This window comes from Entelurus aequoreus, linkage group LG21, assembly GCF_033978785.1.
Source record: "Entelurus aequoreus isolate RoL-2023_Sb linkage group LG21, RoL_Eaeq_v1.1, whole genome shotgun sequence".
NCBI classification, from domain to species: domain Eukaryota; kingdom Metazoa; phylum Chordata; class Actinopteri; order Syngnathiformes; family Syngnathidae; genus Entelurus; species Entelurus aequoreus.
The window spans coordinates 23,228,736-23,249,411 of record NC_084751.1 but is presented as its reverse complement, the minus strand read 5'-3'; the positions used below and the strand labels follow the sequence as shown (position 1 = coordinate 23,249,411).

General features: G+C 40.5%; 1 protein-coding gene across 2 annotated transcripts in view; it reads left to right on the top strand.

The window, feature by feature from the left end:
* The window catches only part of ark2n (arkadia (rnf111) N-terminal like PKA signaling regulator 2n), a 22,963-nt gene extending 8,735 nt beyond the window's left edge, over positions 1-14,228 (top strand). The window contains exons 4-5 of one of the 2 annotated variants that reach the window (XM_062031195.1): positions 134-245; positions 12,411-14,228. In XM_062031195.1, the coding sequence (XP_061887179.1) occupies positions 134-245; positions 12,411-12,600 (302 nt within the window). In that variant the 3' untranslated portion in view covers positions 12,601-14,228. Of the gene's footprint in view, positions 1-133; positions 246-2,201; positions 3,959-12,410 lie in introns of those variants that run through there. The other variant, XM_062031194.1, reaches the window with a different exon arrangement.
* The last annotated feature ends 6,448 nt before the right edge of the window (positions 14,229-20,676 follow it).

Genomic DNA, 20,676 nt, shown 5'->3' with positions numbered 1-20,676 from the left:
CTTTGAGCCATCATTGTCTTGTCTGTATCTAAGCAGCTGCGGGGCCTGAAGCCGCAACCCCTCCCCTTGTCAGACGCTCCACCCCTGTCTCTTCCACAGTGTGTGATTTGTGCTCGTTTCTGTGTTGTTTCAGGCCAAATGGAGGTGGCGCGCAACAAGGACAGCTGTTCTCACCACAAGGGCCAGATTAACATCGCCTCCTCGGACAGCGAGGTGGAGATTGTGGGCGTTCAAGACAAAGCTCGGTAAACGCACGCTTCATCTTGTCCCATTCAGTTTTTGTTGTTCTTTTTAATGCCAATTTGGTTGTATGTAGGAGTACAGTCGTCCCTTCTCTGTCACAGTTAATTGATAGTGGGCAAATTTTCGCAAGGTAGGTAGGATTGATTGAATGTTTTTGTAGAGCATAAACAAAATATTCCCAACCTTCTCAAAAATGTTTTCACATTATAAAATAACACCCAAATAGTCATATTTACACTTGTTTCACCCAATATAGTAGTCTTGACTGTGTTCTACTTACCGTATTTTTGGGACTATAAGTCACAGTTTTTTTCATAGTTTCCTAGATTTATACTCAGGAGCGACTTATGTGTGAAATTATTAACACATTACCGTAAAATATCAAATAATATTATTTAGCTCATTCACGTAAGAGACTAGATGTATAAGATTTCATCGGATTTAGCGGTTAGGAGTGACAGATTGTTTGGTAAACGTATAGCATGTTCTATATATTATAGTTATTTGAATGACTCTTACCATAATATGTTACGTTAATATACCAGGCACGTTCTCAGTTGGTTATTTATGCGTCATATAACGTACACTTATTCAGCCTGTTGTTCACTATTCTTTATTTATTTTAAATTGCCTTTCAAATGTCTATTCTTGGTGTTGGGTTTTATCAAATAAATTTCCCCCAAAAATGCGACTTATACTCCAGTGCGACTTATATATGTTTTTTCCCTTCTGTATTATGCATTTTCGGCCGGTGCGACTTATACTCCGGAGTGATTTATACTCCGAAAAATACGGTACTCACTGTTAGCCCAAAGAATCCTCCAAGCGTCATTACTATCGCCATCACCCGCCCACTACGTGGAAATACTTTATCACTTCCTGGGTAATTCCTCCTTTAGAACTAGGTTTCCACGTGCAGAAACCACCGGCTTGTGTTGTTTGCAAAAATTTGGATAACAATCGCAGCTACGGTCGTTAGCATCATTTTTACTTGTTAGCATTCTGTGCCATGCATTGTTATTCCACATAGCGCACACCAAAGCTGTGTTATTAATGTCAAAGTTGAAGTGCGCCTTGAATCAAGAGAATTTATTTCCACTTTGGCCCGGGCATGTTGACAGCTGATTTATAGCAGTCTCAGCCTGCTAATGTCTAATGTTATGTCCCACTGTTGTGTTTTGATATCGCTGGTATCAAAGTCTAACCAATGTGGAGATGTGTTATTGATGAAGCAGGAGTTGAAGATAAAGTGCATCCAAAAGTTTGTCTGCCAAAAGTTGGTCAACTTGACAGCGCCAAGATTAGCCACGTGTGGTTGTTAGCATGGAGCGACCCTTTACCCGAAATAGTTTTGCTTGGTGAATACCTTTTATCGATTGACACAATATTATACTAGGAATTAATACACTGTAATACCTAAATAAAACTTCATTTAACACTTAATTTATGGCCAAAATTTGCACAATATGCTTACATTAACTTTTATTTTTTTTAAATCTGCAATTAATGCCTGGTTCACACCAACGCCGCTTGCCGCACTTTAAAGCGGCGAGCAAAGCGGCGTCATTTTTGTCAATTTTTCCACGAATATCCCGATCTCCGAAGTAATGTTATGCTTTGATACGCTCTGATACGAATTAGTTGCCGCTTTGGGGGGACGAATTCTTTCCCGCTTTGTTACCGTTCCTCACGATTTGATGCCGCTTTGATCCCGCTTTGATACGCTTTAAATCACACTTTGATACGTTTTATTACGCTTTATTGAACTTTATTACGCTTTGATGCGATCCTGACGCTTTAAATCAGGCTCTGACACGATTATCAAGCTCTGTTGTGCATTGTTACGCTCTGTTACGCTCTGTTACGCATTGGAATTATAGAAGTCGCCGATGTCACTCCAGCGGTATATAAAGATGCAGCATATGCACAAAGTCATTGCATCTTTGGCTCCCGAACAGGATGGCAGAGCAACAAGATCAAGAAGTTCTAGGTGTTCCAGAGCATGATCTATCCGAAGAAGACATGATGTTTGTCTCCCTTTTGTATAACTACATCTTAACCCTTGAGGCGGAGGAGAGGGAGGAAGAACAGCAAAGACAAGGGGAGGTTGACCGACGAGCAGGAGGGAGAAAACCGTTTATCCGGAGCTGCTGGACCAGGCCATGGCTGACTGAAGAAAGAAGACAGCATTATGGTCATTACACTACCCTCCTGGATACACATCTCAGATTAGAAGACCCTGCTGCCTTCAAAAACTTCACCAGATTGACCCCTGAGTTGTTCGATGAGATCCTGGAGAGAGTGGCACCAGTCATCCAGAAGCAGGAGACTAACTACAGGCCCCCGCTGTCAGCTGGCCTCAAGCTGGCAATCACCTTGAGACATCTGGCCACTGGAGACAGCTACAAGTCACTGGCATATGGATTCAGATGGGGTATCGCCACCATATCAGAGCTGATTCCAGAAGTGTGCACGGCCATTATAGAGGCATATAAAGATGAAGTCTTCAACCCACCTACAACCCCTGAGGCATGGAGAAACCTTGCAAACCAGTTTGAAAATAGGTGGAATGTCCCCCATGCAGTTGGTGCCTTGGATGGAAAGCACATAGCCATCAAGAAGCCAGCAAACACAGGCAGTCTCTACCACAACTACAAGGGTTTCTTCTCCATACCATTGCTGGCCCTTGTAGATGCAGAATACAAGTTCATCTGGATTGAGCTTGGAGGTAAAGGACACATGTCTGACTCCCAGATATTCACAGACTCTGAGCTCTTTGAATGCCTAGAAGATGGGTCCATAGGGCTGCCACCACCATGCCCTCTCCCTGGGGAAACAGAGCCAGATATTCCATACTTCATCCTGGGCGATGATGCATTTGCCCTGAAGAGCTACATGATGAAGCCATACAGTAGAAGAGGGATGACAGATGAGCAGATAATCTGCAACTACAGGATCTCAAGGGGTAGAAGAGTGGTGGAGAATGCCTTCGGCATACTGGCCAACAGGTTCAGGTGCCTGCTGAGAACACTGGAACAGAAGGTAGAGAATGTCAGAAAGTTGGTGGAGACTGCTGTGGTGCTGCACAACCTGCTGAGTCAGAGGGTGGTGATGGCAGCAAATGAGGTGGACCACGAGGATGAAGAGGACAACTTCATACCAGGGGCCTGGAGACAGGGACCTCACTGGGAAGATGTTCCACAGCCACCTGCAAGGGGAAACCGCGCCACTGTGGATGCCAGACAGCAGAGAGAACATCTAAGAGAATACTTTGTCTTTGGGTGCTGTTCAATGTCAGCAAATAATGGCTGGTGTTGTACTTCCAGCTGCAGTTGAAGAGAGGACTGAGTCCGATGCTGATGATGTAAATGAAGTCTGAAGATGAAGACTAATGTGTCATGAACATTATGAACATTAATTTGTAATATTGACTTTGAAATGTGATATTGTTATGTAATTATGTGCAATTTGGAAGATGCTGTGATCATTATTTTGTGAATTTGATGAATAAATTGCGTGCGCACACATAATATAATAAAAAAGAGAAATATGACAAAAAAATAAGAAAAAAAACAGAAAAAAAGGAACTAAGAAAAAACGTAAGAAAAAAATGTGAAAAACTCAGTATACCAAGTTTTCCCCACATTTTTTAGATTTATATATTTATTTGATTTCTCTTTTTGTTTTATTATATACAAGATAAAACACATAATGTAATAAAAAAGAGAAATATGATAAACAAATAAGTTAAAAAAAAATGTGAAAAACTCAGTATACTGTTTTCCACACGTTTTTTATATTTATTTTTTCAATTTCTCTTTTTTTTTCGTTATATTATGTTTTATATCATTTCTTTTATTTCTTTGTCACCTTAATAAATATCTTTCTTTCATTTTTTATGCTAGTTGACAATAATAAAAGGCATTTCTTTTAAACGTAACATATTCTCTTTATTATTAAGGAAGTCGTTATCAACATGTACAGCAAGCAACAAACTTGACCAAACAAAAAAGCACAAATAGTATCACTGTTCACCAATCAGGTTACATAATGTGGGTTTCATATGACAAAGGGTACATTATGTTGTATGAGATGATACAAGAGAGTGGATCAACATTGTCCACAAAGTAGAAAGTTAAGAACCATTTTTGTTTACATTTTCATACAGAAAAATTATAGACAGTAATGTCAAACTGTAACATCAAACAGCAAACTCTAACAGAAGTACAGAAACAATGATCATTGTATAAAAAAGGCAATGATGCAAAAGAGAATGGATTTGTAATCCTGTGTTGGTTTTACATAAAGTTTCAATGTCACTAGTCAATGTCACAGTCACTTCCTATTTGTAGTTGTAGGATCATCTCCAGGTGGAGGTGGCTGATTTTCAACACGCTTCACAGGAGATGATGGCACAGTGTTTATCCCTGCAGTGGTCATGGCGGGGTGTTGACAAAGTCACTGAGGTTCAGGTCGCTGCTCTTGTCTGCTTGGGGTGTGCTACTGGCCCCCGTGTCCAGGTCAAGGATGGTGGGGGAGGTCATGGGTGATGTTATTGCTGTCTGTGAAGTGGATGGCGGTGGGTACAGGGCAGGGTACTGGCTGTGCATATCCCGTGGGTCTTGGGAGCTCCAGACACTGGTGGACTGTTGACCTGGCATCGGCTGGGTTGACCACTGTGATGGTGGAGGCTGCCACTGGGGACTCTGGGACACCATTCTGGGGGGGTACTGCCTGCTGGTGGAGCTTGGTAGGTACTGAAGTGGTGGCTGCATTGGCTGGATTGGGGCGAACTGTTGCTGCTGCTGCTGCATCTCCTGGCGCTCTTCAGCCTGCCTCTGTCCCTCGTGCAAGACTGACATCAGCTTCATCTATGTGGCCCTCTTGATGTCCCCAGGAAGCTGTGCCAGACCCTTATCTATAGACTATCGTTCAAAAGTTTGGGGTCACATTGAAATGTCCTTATTTTTGAAGGAAAAGCACTGTACTTTTCAATGAATATAAATTTAAACTAGTCTTAACTTTAAAGAAATACACTCTATACATTGCTAATGTGGTAAATGACTATTCTAGCCGCAAATGTCTGGTTTTTGGTGCAGTATCTACATAGGTGTATAGAGGCCCATTTCCAGCAACTATCACTCCAGTGTTCTAATGGTACAATGTGTTTGCTCATTGGCTCAGAAGGCTAATTGATGATTAGAAAACCCTTGTGCAATCATATTCACACATCTGAAAACAGTTTAGCTCGTTACAGAAGCTACAAAACTGACCTTCCTTTGAGCAGATTGAGTTTCTGGAGCATCACATTTGTGGGGTCAATTAAACGCTCAAAATGGCCAGAAAAAGAGAACCTTCATCTGAAACTCGACAGTCTATTCTTGTTCTTAGAAATGAAGGCTATTCCACAAAATTGTTTGGGTGACCCCAAACTTTTGAACGGTAGTGTATGTCTGGCAAAGGTGGAGGGACCACCTCTCTTGCCAGACATGAAGTCCAGGAGAGTTCGCTTGAGGTCGACACTCTCTGTGGAGACTCTCCCAGACTCAACGGTCGACTGTGAGTCTGACCCAGAGTCAGACTGGATGCTGATGGGTGTTGGTGGGGGTAGTGCTGGCCCAGTAGCTGTGGCTGTTGCTGCTGCTGGTGTTGCGCTCCCACCACGGATGCTCACCACGTTCCGACGTTCCACACTTTCGATGTGGTCTTTCAGGAAGGAGAACTGCTCCCACACCCACTTGTCCGTGGCAGACACGTCCTCTTCTCTTTCCGCACCGTCGCTGGACTTGCCCAGAATCCTCTTGAGCCGGCTCATCTGGGTACGGTTTGACTTGTAGAAGGTTCTGAGTGCTTGCACCGCAACACCCATCTCAGCAGCCTTGTCCTCCCATAGCTTGTCTTTGGTGTGTGTGTCCTTGTACTCAGTCATTCGCTTGGCGTACAAGGCGGGATGAGCTTTCAGCCAGTCAATGACCTCTTCTTTCTGTGGATCGGTCAGTGTAGTGTAATAATAGGGTTTGTTGTTACGTTTCTTGCGGGCAGGTGTGATGGTTGGCATCTCAGGCTCTGTCTCTGGCTCTGGCGTTGGTGTTGGAGACTTTGCCGGTGGTGTTGGAGACCTGTCCTCAACTGTGCCTGTCCCTCTCTGGTTCCTCTTTGCTGCACCTCTACCTCTACCTTTCTTGGGTCCCATTGTCAGGTTCAGGATACTCAGGATACTTCAGGATACTGCAGGATACTTGGATGTTTCTTCTTCAGAGTCAAGGCAATGAATGATACTCCAGTGGCAGCCCTCTTGCTTTTATAGGAGCGCGCGAAAGAGCGTGAGACGTGAGATACGTGAGAGCGTGAGATACGTGAGAGCGTATCAAAGCGTGAGAAAGCGTCACCAAGCGTGTCAACCCTTCATCAAAGCGGCGACGTTCGCGCCAAAACGTGTCAATCCTTCATCAAAGCGGCGACATTCGCGCCAAAGCGGCATCAAAGCGGCATCAAAGCGGCATCAAAGCGTATCAAAGCGGCGACATTCGCGCCAAAGCGCCATCAAAGCGTACCAAAGCGTATCAAAGGGCCTCAGATCTTGATAAAAGCGTAGCACATCTTGTCACAGGTTCGCAGCGAATCGTGGCGAAGCGTGTCACGTCGTGTCAGGTGGTGTCGTCTGGTGGCATGTGGTGGCGACTGGGGTCCGCGCTTTGAACCAAGATCTGTTAAGCTTTCCTACGCTTTGAGTCAAGCTTTGCTGAGCTTTTTCACGCTTTGATACGCTCTCTGCGCTTTATTCCATTCTTGACAGAGCGGCAAATTTTTTTAAACCGTTTAAAAAATTTTGGCGATCTTGCCGCATGTCCCGCTTCACTACAAGCTTTCCCACGATCCATTACGACCCTCACGCTTTAATCACGCTTTGTTACGCTTTAACGCCGCTTTGCATGCCGCTTTGCATGCCGCTTTGCATGCCGCTTTGCATGCCGCTTTGCATGCCGCTTTAAAGCGCCGTCAAAGCGCCGTTGGTGTGAACCTAGCATAAGTGAAGCAGCAATATTTCAAGCGCGTTGTAGCGAGGGACCACTGTATAAAGCTGCAGCTATCAAATATTTTAGTAATCGAGTATTCTATCGAATATCCCGATCGAGTAATTGAATAAATCATATTTTTGCTTTAAAAAAATAAACAAAAATGTCCAGTTTCTCAGGCAAATCATATAGTTGAAGCACATGCCCATATCGGCTGTACAAATTTACTTGACAAAAGAGAAGTGTGGCATACTTCTCTTGTTGCCTTATTTGTATTTTGACTTTATTAAATTTATTTATATTATTATTTGGTGCAGCCTAAGGCCATGTCTACATGAACACAGAGAGTTTCAAAAACACATATTTGGGGTTAAAACAATCTCCATCCACCAAAGTGTAGTTTCAAAACTGTATATGTCTAAATACAAACACATACACCTGTTGTCATGCACATTTTGTCCAATCAGAAGCCTGAAAAAAGCAGCAATATCTGACTTGGTGGCATTACACCTCCTATAATGTTTATTTTGATATACCAGACGTACACAATGACATGTACATTATCTTTAAAACCTGCCTGCACGTACACAGAGCCCTGGGAACATTATTAAAGAGCGAATGCACGCCTGTGCTGCTGAAACCCAACACTCATGGAATTATAACATGTTCAGCAACATGGTGATGTATTAGTAGAGTTTTGGATCTTTACACTTTGGCCAGCGTTTGTAAAAGTCTGCGTTTTTAAGGACAAAAGTATGTGTCTGCATTTGGACAAGAGGCCTAAACGCAGAGATAAGTATGCGTTTATTAAATATCTGTGTTCGTGTGGACATGGCCTTAACGAGGCAAAATGCAGTTAAAAAAATAATAATTTATCGACGCAGCGAAAATTTCTCGAATACATTTTGTAATCGAGTTACTCGAGTAATCGTTTCAGCTCTACCACTGTATAGGTCGAATTTGCCAGATAATATTTTGAGTTTTTTTTCTTCTTGAATTGTGTGGTTACTTAAATTGGCCTAACTGGCAAAGTGACAGAAAAACAGATGCCTTTGTTCCTAATGACAAAATAGGCCCTATTAAAAACCATTGAAAACGACATTTTGGACCCCACATTAACAAAACAAAAACTAACCTTTAAGATTTAAATTTTGACTATTCTTTCAATTTTTTATTTTTTAATAAGACCTACTTATGTATTTGGCTGCTAGGGGTGCTCAAAAAATGTCTTCACATCTGAATCGCAATTATTATTTATTCTAATTCTAAATCGATTCATAATTTTTAATAATTGATTAAAACAATATTTAAATGGAAATGCAACAGAAATGTGGTTACATTTGTTCATAACGACAAAGTATGTGCTATTGAAAATTACATTTTTCATCCAATTTAAAGCTGCAGTTAAGTGGATGCTTAGACCCTCCAGAGGGCGATTGCGTTCAATCATTGTGACCCTCCCTCTTCCTAGTTTAAACCTTCAGCATACACACACGTAAAGACAAAAAGAACAACGCCACAGCGCAAGGGCGTTGTTTGGAGTGAATATTGGGTGTATATTGCAGCCCGGAAGAGTTAGGGCTGCATGGGATTCAGGGTATTTGTTCTGTTGTGTTTATGTTGTGTTACGGTGCAGATGTTCTCCCGAAATGTGTTTGTCATTCTTGTTTGGTGTGGGTTCACAGTGTGGCGCATATTTCTAACAGTGTTAAAGTTATTTATATGGGCACCATAACTGTAACCTGTATCGCTGTTGATCAAGTATGCTTTGCATTCACGTGTGTGTGTGCGTACAGAAGCCGCACATATCTTGTGACTGGGCCGGCACGTTGTTAGAATGGATGAAAAGCGGACGTGACGACAGCTCGTAGAGAACGTTAAAGGCCTTTAAGGCACGCCCCCAAGACTGTGGTCCGGTTGGACTATGAGATATAATGACTGATGAACACTTTGGTTGGATAATGAAGGTTGCCTCAGCTCAAAGCCTGAGCCCCGACATTAATGAAGTAGCACCCAAGAAAAAATGGCAGGTATCTGGTTTGGGCACATCAGATTAGATCAGTGTGTTGCAAACTGAGCAGTTTAAAGTCCAGAATGGTTGGTTTATTCATTATTTTATTTTCAAATTTATTAGCCTGTGGAAAAAGTTAATGTTGATATTTACCTCCGAAGGCTGCAAATAGAAAAGAGGCATTACATTTTTATTTAATTGATATGCCATTGATATTTTTTAATTATTATTATTATTATTATTTGAAAGTCGATTTTGCATGTCACTATAAAGTTATATAAGCCTTGCTGGTTCAATATTCAATGCAAAACTTGTTTGGGTCCCTATTAAAAGGTTCATTTGTTCAACCTTGGCCCGCAGCTTTGTTCAGTTTTAAATTTTGGCCCACTCTGTATTTGAGTTTGACACCCCTGCTTTAGCATATCCGTATGTGGAATTAAAGGCCTACTGAAGCCCGCTACTACCGACCACACAGTCTGATAGTTTATATATCAATGAGGAAATCTTAACATTGCAACACATGCCAATACGGCCGGGTTAACTTATAAAGTGCAATTTTAAATTTTCCGTTGAACTTCCGGTTGGAAACATTTATGTATGATGACGTATGCGCGTGACGTCACGACGGCAACAGAAGTATTTGTACCCAATGTGTCACCATACAAACTGCTCTGTTTTCATCGAACAATTCCACAGTATTCTGGACATCTGTGTTGGTGAATCTTTTTCAATTTGTTTACTGAACAATGGAGATTGCAAAGAAGAAAGTTGTAGGTGGGGTCGGTGTATTAGCGGCTGGCTGTAGCAACACAACAAAGAGGACTTACTTGGATAGCAGACATCTGTGATCGGGTGAAGTCCTTCGTCGCGCCGTCGATCGCTGGAACGCAGGTGAGCACAGGTGTTGATGAGCAGATGAGGGCTGGCTGGCGTAGGTGGAGCGCTAATGTTTTTATCATAGCTCTGTGAGGTCCGGTTGCTAAGTTAGCTTCAGCGTCGTTAGCAACAGCATTGTTAAGCTTTGCCAGGCTGAGAATTATTAACCGTGTAGTTACATGTCCATTGTTTAATAGTATTGTTGATCTTCTGTCTATCCTTCCAGTCAGGGATTTATTTATTTTGTTTCTATCTGCATTTGAGCCAGATGCTATCACGTTAGCTCAGTAGCTAAAGAGCTTCGCTGATGTATTGTCGTGGAGATAAAAGTCACTGTGAATGTCCATTTCGCGTTCTCGACTCTCATTTTCAAGAGGATATAGTATCCGAGGTGGTTTAAAATAAAAATCCGTGATCCACAATAGAAAAAGGAGAGTGTGTGGAATCCAATGAGACCTTGTACCTAAGTTACAGTCAGAGCGAAAAAAGATACACCCTGCACTGCCTCTCTAGTTCTTCACTCTAACGTTCCTCATCCACAAATCTTTCATCCTCGCTCAAATTAATGGGGTAATCGTCGCTTTCTCGGTCCGAATGTCTCTCGCTCCATTGTAAACAACGGGGAATTGTGAGGAATCTTTCCTCCTGTGACGTCACGCTACTTCCGGTATAGGCAAGGCTTTTTTTTTATCAGTGACCAAAAGTTGCGAACTTTATCGTCGTTGTTCTATACTAAATCCTTTCAGCAAAAATATGGCAATATCGCGAAATGATCAAGTATGACACAGAATGGATCTGCTATCCCCGTTTAAATAAAACAATTTAATTTCAGTAGACCTTTAAACTATGGAATGGATTAAGCAAATAGGCTAAACGATGTACTGATATGATCCAGTTTAAGAGGTTGTTAAAATTAATAGTGCTTACATAGTACAAAGAAGAAGAATTATGAGAAATACCTTCAACCTTATTGTAAATGGGATATTCTTCATCTCAGTATGTTTATCATGACTGACTTAATTATATACTGTATTACAAGAACTGCTGTATTAATCATACAATTGTGTTACAAAAAGAAGACAGTAAATTAATGTATGTATTTGTAAACGCTCTGAAGTGGGAATTGGGTAGGATTAAATAAACGTTGCTTCTTCCTACTCCTTTTCAGACATGATATAAAGAGAAATGATATGCAATTGTATGATATACTGTAAGTGTGTTCATGTTCGAAATAAACTAAAAAAAAAGAGAACAATAAAACTACCTCAACTTCAAGTACAGTAACTAAGGAAAATAAGTAAGGAAAATAATCTCTCAATTTTTTGGACCAATTATTGACTATGCTGACATTGTTTATTTTAATACCTACGATATACACCTTAACCCTCTTAATGTTTTGTTTAACACCCTGTGTAGATTTATTTTAAGTTGTCCATACAGAACTCATCACTGTCATTTACACACCCAGCTCAACTGGCTCCATCCTGACAAGCGAGGGCTGTAACACTTGTTTCTATTTATTTTCAAGTGTATTTATTTTAATCTAACAGCATATTTGAAATGTTTTCTTGTGCCCTTTACATCATCCTACCCTCTGAGACACTCTCAATATCCTACATTTACTGTCCCTACTGTGCGTAAAGAGCTGGCCCGGAGGTCCTTTTCTTTTAGAGCCCCCTTTGACTGGAATCATCTGCCTGTCTCTCTGAGGTCTTAATCAACCATTGGTCCCTTCAAAATGTCTCTTTTTGTTTATATTAAAACTGAATGCCACTGTATGTAGTATGCCCTTGGTTGGAATTTAATTTAATGTAATATTATTATTTATTTTACTGCATTATGTTATTCTATTGTAAATACTGTAATTTCTGAGAGAGTTGTGTGAGCTGAGAGGTATCTGAGCAAAATTGTCTCTAATGATTGTAATTGTTTGTTGTGTAACTTGTCCCGTGTTGTACTGTATTGTGTTAATTTTAAATGTCTTTGGTCCCCCTTGAAAACGAGATGCTTCATCTCAAGGGGTTTTCCATTAATAAATTCAAGTAACTATTCTCTTCGCGCGTTGCTCTTCTGTTAACACTTCTTGTTGAGGCTGATCTTTCTTTTAGAATGAGTAAAAAGTAAAAGCCAAAAGTGTGAATTGATCTTTTGATTTGTGCTGAGGTTTTTAGGGTTACTAGTTTTCCCCCCAAAATGTTGGTCAAATTATAAAGTGTTCCACTTTTGGGACATTTGACGTTGAACAATTTTTGTGTGTGTTCCAGATGCGCCCATCCTTGCGGCGGCGTGATCAAGAGCTTGTCCTCTTGCAAAGAGAACTCGGTGGAGCAATCGCACGGCACAAAGCAGCCTCAGCTATGGACTTCTGTTTCCCCTCAGTCTAGCTGGGTGTCCCCCCCAGAAGTGGTGGACCTCACGCTGGACGAGGAAAGCGGACACAAATACTTACCTTAGACGACCTCACACTGAAACGGCCGTCTCCGCCACCTCCCCGCCCGTCACTTTTTGCCTCTGTGTCCTGGACTCCCTAAATTGTCATGTATTTTAAAGCCATTCTATTGACGTGATTCCCTATTTTTTTATTTTTAGACGTGGTTACACGACAAAGCACTTGTGAGCTGCAGGAGTGATTTATATTTTAGATAGCAATACCCTCCCTCAAATTGATGACCTTTTTATGTGTGTGTTTGTACCGTGAAAAAAAACAAACATCAAAGTTGCTGCTGGAGAGCGTGGTCAGTATCACAAAATGGCGCCTGGCCTGCTCCACTACAGACTCTTTTAATAACAATACAAGTCTCACCACTGGGTTTTCACCTTCTACATCAGGCTTTTGCGGGCGCTCCACACTTAGTGATGCCGCCGCCGCTGCTGCTGCTTTGGTCACAAGCTTTCCTTCCTTTCTTAATTTTTTTTTTACAAAAAGTACCATAACCTGACGAGAGCGCACTTCACGCTTTGTCGCAATTGCAAGTGCGCGAGTTGAGTGTGAATGTACGAGACCGGCGCCGCATTTTTACTTGTTCCGAATTAATAAAAGGAGATTCAAAAAATGCTCCTGTACAGCAAACTTTAAAAGAAATGTCTCTTCCGCTAAATACTGCATAGCGACATGTCCTGAATGCCTTGAAATCTGCACTGTTTTCGTTTTAAATTCTTTTTACCCAGAAAAACAGTGACTTTTTGCTATCTTGACAATGACTATTTTAATATTAAATGTAATTTGACTTCTTATGAAAAAAATTATAAGTGAGAGTGGCTACGTGTGACATCTTTTGTCACATTGACATTCTGCCCCCCCTGCCAGTGACATTTATTATCCACTTATTTTTTTTCTTCCAAAGGTTACCCCAGGATAGTACAGTTGTGCAAAAATACCTCTGCTGGTTACAGAAAGGGAAAACTAATCCTACACGTTATTTTTTAACCAAAGTAATATTTTTTTTAATCCTTGTTAAAATTGGGTTTATAGCATTCTCTGGAATGTTTTTCATATTTTATTAAATAGTAATATAGTTGCTGTCCATACTGTTCATTGGAGAGTAACGATGCCAGGTCACAATGCTTTTTAATGCTACCATCTTTTTTTGTTCTATATCTTTGGTTGACATAATACAGAAGGGCATTGCTTTAATAATGGCTGTTGCACACCTTGTTATCCTCATCACTTATCATTTAACCTTCCTTCTGTTGCTATATCAATGTCAGTATTTTAAATGAACAAAAAGGTGTTTATATTTTGTCGCTTCTGCAAGATCTTCCTTTAACTTATGTCTGTAGAACAAAAAAAGACTATTTTAAAACAATAAATAGTATGTTATTTAATGACATTCTTGTAAAGTCCTTTATTCACAAGTTTCCCATTTTTGTTGTCATTGTTTGTAAAAGTAGCGTGCAAAATTAAATATTTGATAACCTGTGAAGGGGGTGTGGCTTGGGCCAAGGAAGTAAAAATGTATATAGATTTTTTATTGTAGTAACAATTTTTCGGTGGTGATTTTCAGGCTTTTTTGTTACCTTAATTGTATCTTAACGAGAACTTGTGGATGCATTACCCTTATAGTTGCCCACAATCATGAGTGTTGTAAATATAGTGATACATCCACAGCTAAAAGTAATGTTTAATGTGAATCAAAATCATGTTACAATCAAAAATGTGAATACTCATTTTCAATTTGACTTCTTATAAAAAAAATTATGAGAGTGGCTACGTGTGACATCTTTTGTCACATTGACAAAATATTTGTTCTAATGCATAAAAAATAGATACATACTAATGAAATGGATAAATACCATTTAACATGCTTTGTTTGTCCACTCCTTTTTTTGAATTGATACGCTGTACTATAACGGAGAAGGTGTAAAACTTTTTTTTTTAATTTTGTAGACAAACCATCATTGGATAATTTTTTTATTACGACAAAGGGAGATTCGTCAGTGAACAACAGATAAATCCTACTGACAAATTTGTTTGTGTTGCTTGTGTTTTTAAAACATTTTTACTAACAAAGTTCAAATTTGGGTGTTGTGAACATACTTTTAGTCAAAGAAACACACTTGTCCTTCACATTGTTTTGTAAAGAATGTGTTAATTGGGGACATGTTCTTCTCCGATATGACTGGGATTAATTGGCCTTATAAGTACAATACTTCAGGAGATGTCTCATTGTTTTCCTTTACCCTGAGCCCCAAATAGTCTAGACAACTGCCTGGCAGCCCACAACATAATGCAAACCTCGCTCACAAAAAGCAGCCTGCGAGGGTTCAGAGGTCGCCTCGTGACACCTGCCAGTAGGGGGGGGGCATATGGCGTTCACTCTTAAAGAAAGACAAAGAGGGAGTGGAGCAATGCTGCCAAAGCTTCTTTTCACTCATGTGCACAACAATCAGCTGTATGCTAATTTAGCCACGCAAGGAGTATCCTTCCATTTCTCAGCGTTCACATTTGATGGGTTAAGGTTGGGTGTGCATATTCAAAGTGAGGCAGGCAGTGATTTTTGCAAGTAGAAGAATGCATTTTCAGTTCCCGAATTGATATTTTGAGAATTGGACTCAAAACCTGAACTTCTACAATCACCACAACCTTGGAGAACGATGTGGATTTACAGTAGCGATCAAAAGTTTACATACACTTGTAAAGAACATAATGTCATGGCTGTCTTGAGTTTCCAATAAGTTATACTCTTATTTTTTTTATGATAGAGTGATTGGAGCACATACTTGTTGGTCACAAAAAAACATTCATGAAGTTTGGTTCTTTTATAAATTTATTATGGGTCTACTGAAAATGTGACCAAATCTGCTGGGTCAAAAGTATACATACAGCAATGTTAATATTTGGTTACATGTCCCTTGGCAAGTTTCACTGCAATAAGGCGCTTTTGGTAGCCATCCACAAGCTTCTGGTTGAATTTTTGACCACTCCTCTTGACAAAATTGGTGCAGTTCAGCTAAAATTGTTGGTTTTCTGACATGGACTTGTTTCTTCAGCATTGTCCACACGTTTAAGTCAGGGCATTTGGAAGGCCATTCTAAAACTTTAATTCTAGCTTGATTTAGCCATTCCTTTACCACTTTTGACCTGTGTTTTGGAGTCATTGTCCTGTTGGAACACCCAACTGCACCCAAGACCCAACCTCCGGGCTGATGATTTTAGGTTGTCCTGAAGAATTTGGAGGTAATCCTCCTTTTTCATTGTCCCATTTAAGACACCTGTTCCATTGGCAGCAAAACAGGCTCAAAGCATAATACTACCACCACCATGCTTGATGGTAGGAATGGTGTTCCTAGGATTAAAGGCCTCACCTTTGCTCCTCCAAACATATTGCTGGGTATTGTGACCAAACAGCTCAATTTTTGTTTCATCTGACATCACATGGACAAAGATAAGACCTTCTGGAGGAAAGTTCTGTGGTTTTAGAATGGCCCTCCCAAAGTCCTGACTTAAACGTGTGGACAATGATGAAGACACAAGTCCATGTCAGAAAACAAACCAATTTAGCTGAACTGCACCGATTTTGTCAAGAGGAGTGGTCAAAAATTCAAGCAGAAGCTTGTGGATGGCTACCAAAAGCGCCTTATTGCAGTGAAACTTGCCAAGGGACATGTGACCAAATATTAACATTGCTGTATGTATACTTTTGACCCAGCAGATGTGGTCAAATTTTCCGTAGACCCATAATAAATTCATAAAAGAACCAAACTTCATGAATGTTTTTTGTGACCAACAAGTATGTGCTCCAATCACTCTATCACAAAAAATAAGAGTTGTAGAAATTATTGGAAACTCCAGACAGCCATGACATTATGTTCTTTACAAGTGTATGTAAACTTTTGATCGCGACTGTATATAGCACTTTTCTAGACACTCAAAGCACTTCACAGAGAACTGAGAACATCATCAATCATGCAGTGCACATTCACACAATGATGGCGGTAAGGTACATTTGTAACCACAGTAGTCTGATTGAAGCGTCACTGCTAATTTGCACCTCTGACCACCAACAAACATTCATTCACATCCATACACTAGTGGGAGAAAGGTGGGTGAAGTGTCTTGCCCAAAGACTAGCCGTGACTCGGATGGTAGAAGCTGGTATCGAACCTGCAACTCTCAAATTGCTTGCATAGCCGCTCTACCATCTGAGCCACGCTGTCCCAACAAGAATTGATTAGAGATCACAGCACTCTCAATTTTACCAGAATCTTCTCACTATTTTTCTGACTTATGTCCAAATGAGTTGCAAGCTACAAACCAAATTTCATAGAAATCAGTTATATTTTAGTTATGTGCAGTGAAAAAAATATGTTTTAAGTTATACCAAATTTACATATTTATTTTTTTTAATTCAAATCCACTCGCAAATTTTATGGATTTATGACAGTGGAACGGTATTGAGAATTCGGAACACAATAAAAAACTTCAAAAGTCTTTTCTGTTTTTGAATCTGGATCCACGTCACAAAGAAACTGTTTTGAAGAAATCCCTTCTTTGTTTTCCGACGTTGCGCACCAAAATGTAAGACACATTTGCTCGTAAGTAATCAGGTTAAGCTTGTGTTACAAAAATAATCAGATTCTGTAAAAAACTGCAGATCGGGGTTCTTCAAGAGGGAGTCCATGACCCGCCACAGGATCCGCAGACATACTGTTTGGGGGGGGGGGGTCGTGAAATGTTGGGTCGATTGACTTTGTTTTTGTTTGGTATACTCCCCATGCAATTTTTCCACAAAGGTGAATATTTTGAAATACACATTAACATTAATCCAACTCACTGTAGTGTAGTTTAGAAAGAGCAGTGACACCCTACTGACTGCAGCTTGCAGCTTGCAAATAAAAACATGAATAAAGAATTATAATATTGTGTCTAGAGATGTCCAATAATGGCTTTTTTAGGAGGTAGCGGGGGGTGAACGTCCCGGAAGAGTTAGTGCTGCAAGGGGTTCTGGGTATTTGTTCTGTTGTGTTTATGTTGTGTTACGGTGCAGATGTTCTCCCGGAATGTGTTTGTCGTTCTTGTTTGGTGTAAGTTCACGGTGTGGCGCATATTTGTAACAGTGTTAAAGTTGTTTATACGGTCACCCTCAGTGTGACCTGTATGGCTGTTGACCAAGTATGCATTGCATTCACTTGTATGTGTGAAAAGTTGTAGATATTATGTGACTGGGCCGGCATGCAAAGGAAATGCATTTAAGGTTTATTGCCGCTCTGTACTTCTCCCTACGTCCGTGTACACAGCGGCGTTTTAAAAAGTCATAAATTTTACTTTTTGAAACCGATACCGATAAGTTTGAAACCGATAATTTCCGATATTACATTTTAAAGCATTTATCGGCCGATAATATCAGCAGTCCGATATTATCGGATATCCCTAATTGTGTCCATGTTGGCATTTATAATAGCTAGCGATTAATGCACTAGTTGTCAGCTAATGATTAGTGCACTAGTTGTCAGCTTGTCGGCCCTATAGCATAGTATTACATTATCTTAGTAGTTCTGTCCTCGGCTTGGAAATCGTTGAAGAGATCCCAAAGTTTCGGAAAAAGACATACTTGGTTATACTGGAGTTATACAACAAATTTGCGTCAAAATCTCTTTGCAACTTTGCACGTTTGAGTGAAATTTCTTTCTGAATTGAACATATCGGATCGGAATTTTCTGAGTGACGTGGTTATATGAAGCATTTTTAATATGATTGGGCCTTTATTGCAAATATTTGTGTCTGTATAAATATGGCTAGTCTTACAAAAATAGCCCAGATCTAGATTTTAAATCTGGATATACAACCCATGCATCTTGGGTTATACTTATAATAGCTACTTAACAAAAATCATCAAAGTCTGTTCACAACTTTGAGTTGTGGTCTTACCACAAAAACAATGCAGATCACGACCAAGCGTTTTTACCACAGCTACAGGCAATGTTCGATGAGAACCGGTCACTGATTCGTGTCGGTGTGACAAAAAAAATATTTTTTTTCCCTATTCCACAACAGATGTCGATCAAAGTTTAAATAATATATGTCTGTGGTCACAATGTTTTGAGTTCTTCTAGTAACAGACCACCACCCACATAATGGAGTAAAATGAAGTGATTTGAGACCTGAGCTGATAGTATTGCATTGTGAGAGACCTCTGTGCTATTCTGCAGACTTCAAGTAGGTGGGAATCATAAGACGGTGGTGCCATATGGGATCAAGAGTTTTGTGATTGACCCCTTCTTCCTTCCCAAGCCCATCTGTTCCCTCAGCCCTTAGGCTCACTACTCAGGGCACATTCAAGACACACTTAATCTGCTTTACAACATTATGTTACTGGAGTCTGGTGATAGTACTGATGAATCCCCGACAGTCAAATTGAGGACTATTCATTAACTGTTATGGTTTCTCTTCTCTCTAGTGGTCTGCTCTAACGCCACTGTTCGTAAGAGCTACCATCCTTTACCCTATCGCGCATCTGAGATCATCTTCTCCCCGGAGGCCTCTTGCCCTCCACACTACCTTCAATCATGACCACGAGCAGAGCTCTGTGACGTAGCGTTTGGTCGATCCAGGCTCTCTGCCTTCTGTGGACGATGTATACTTTAACCCTTTCTTCTCCGACCTGCCAAAGCGCTTCTTCATTACTCTTCTTCATGATCTTCCTGCACACCCACATTTCACAGCTTTCCAGTCGTCTGATCTCTTCTTTGCAAAGACTACAGTCTTGATTTATCTCTTTTTCAAGGACAGACTAAAGGCCTTTGTCAGCAGTTCTTTTCTCTTAGAAAACGCATCTTTGACTTGATCTCTTTGTCATAGTATCCCTATTGTGCAAATACACTGCCAAGGTAGCTAAACTGTGTCACTTGGTTCAGCTGTACACTACGAATGCAGATCGCAAATTCCTCACCCGGCTGCTTTGAGATATTAATCAACTTTTTTTCTTACCGTTTATCTTCATGACACATTCTTCTGCCGTCTCATACATCCTGGTCATCATGAGTTGTAAGCCGTTAACAGAGCCAGTTACTGTGGCCTGGTCATCCGTCTATCTCACGGTCTTGATGAGATGTCCTCCCACACCAATGCCTTCCATCCACCTGACCTAAGCCGTCTCTGAGCATAGCTTCAGCATAGATATTAAAAAGCAAGCGTGATAAACAACCCACTTGTCTGGTTCCATGCCCGACCAATCACAGCAGGATCTGTCATACTATCCTTCAGCCTGCTGTTGTGGTTTATAGGAAATAATCACACAAAAATATCAGAGTTGGTCATCAGTCAACTACATTACATAGAGTACACCCACAAAGACAAAGTAAAATGAAAAGTATGTTATAGTTGGGCATAAACCATCATAATATAATGACAACTACAAAACCCAAAACCAGTGAAGTTGGCACATTGTGTGATTCGTAAATAAAAACAGAATACAATGATTTGCAAATCCTTTTCAACTTATATTTAATTGAATACACTGCAAAGACAAGATATTTAATGTTCGAACTGAGAAACTTAATTTTTTTTAAAAATAATCATTAACTTAGAATTTAATGGCAGCAACACAGTGCAAAAAAGTTGGCACAGTGGCATTTTTACCACTGTGTAACATGGCCTTTCCTTTTAAAAACACTCAGTAAAGGTTTGGGAACTGAGGAGACCAATTTTTTAAAGCTTTTCAGGTGGAATTCTTTCCCATTCTTGCTTCATGTACAGCTTAAGTTGTTCAACAGTTCGGGGTCTCAGTTGTCGTGTTTTACGCTTCATAATGCGCCACACATTTTCAATGGGAGACACTACAGGCAGGCCAATCTAGTACCCACACTCTTTTACTACGAAGCCACGCTGTTGTAACCCGTGGCTTGACATTGTCTTGCTGAAATAAGCAGGGGCGTCAATGAAAAAGACGTTGCTTGGATGGCAACAAATGTTGCTCCAAAACCTGCATGTACCTTTCAGCATTAATGGTGCCTTCACAGATGTGTAAGTTACCCATGCCTTGGGCACTAATACACCCCCATACCATCACAGATGCTGGCTTTTGAACTTTG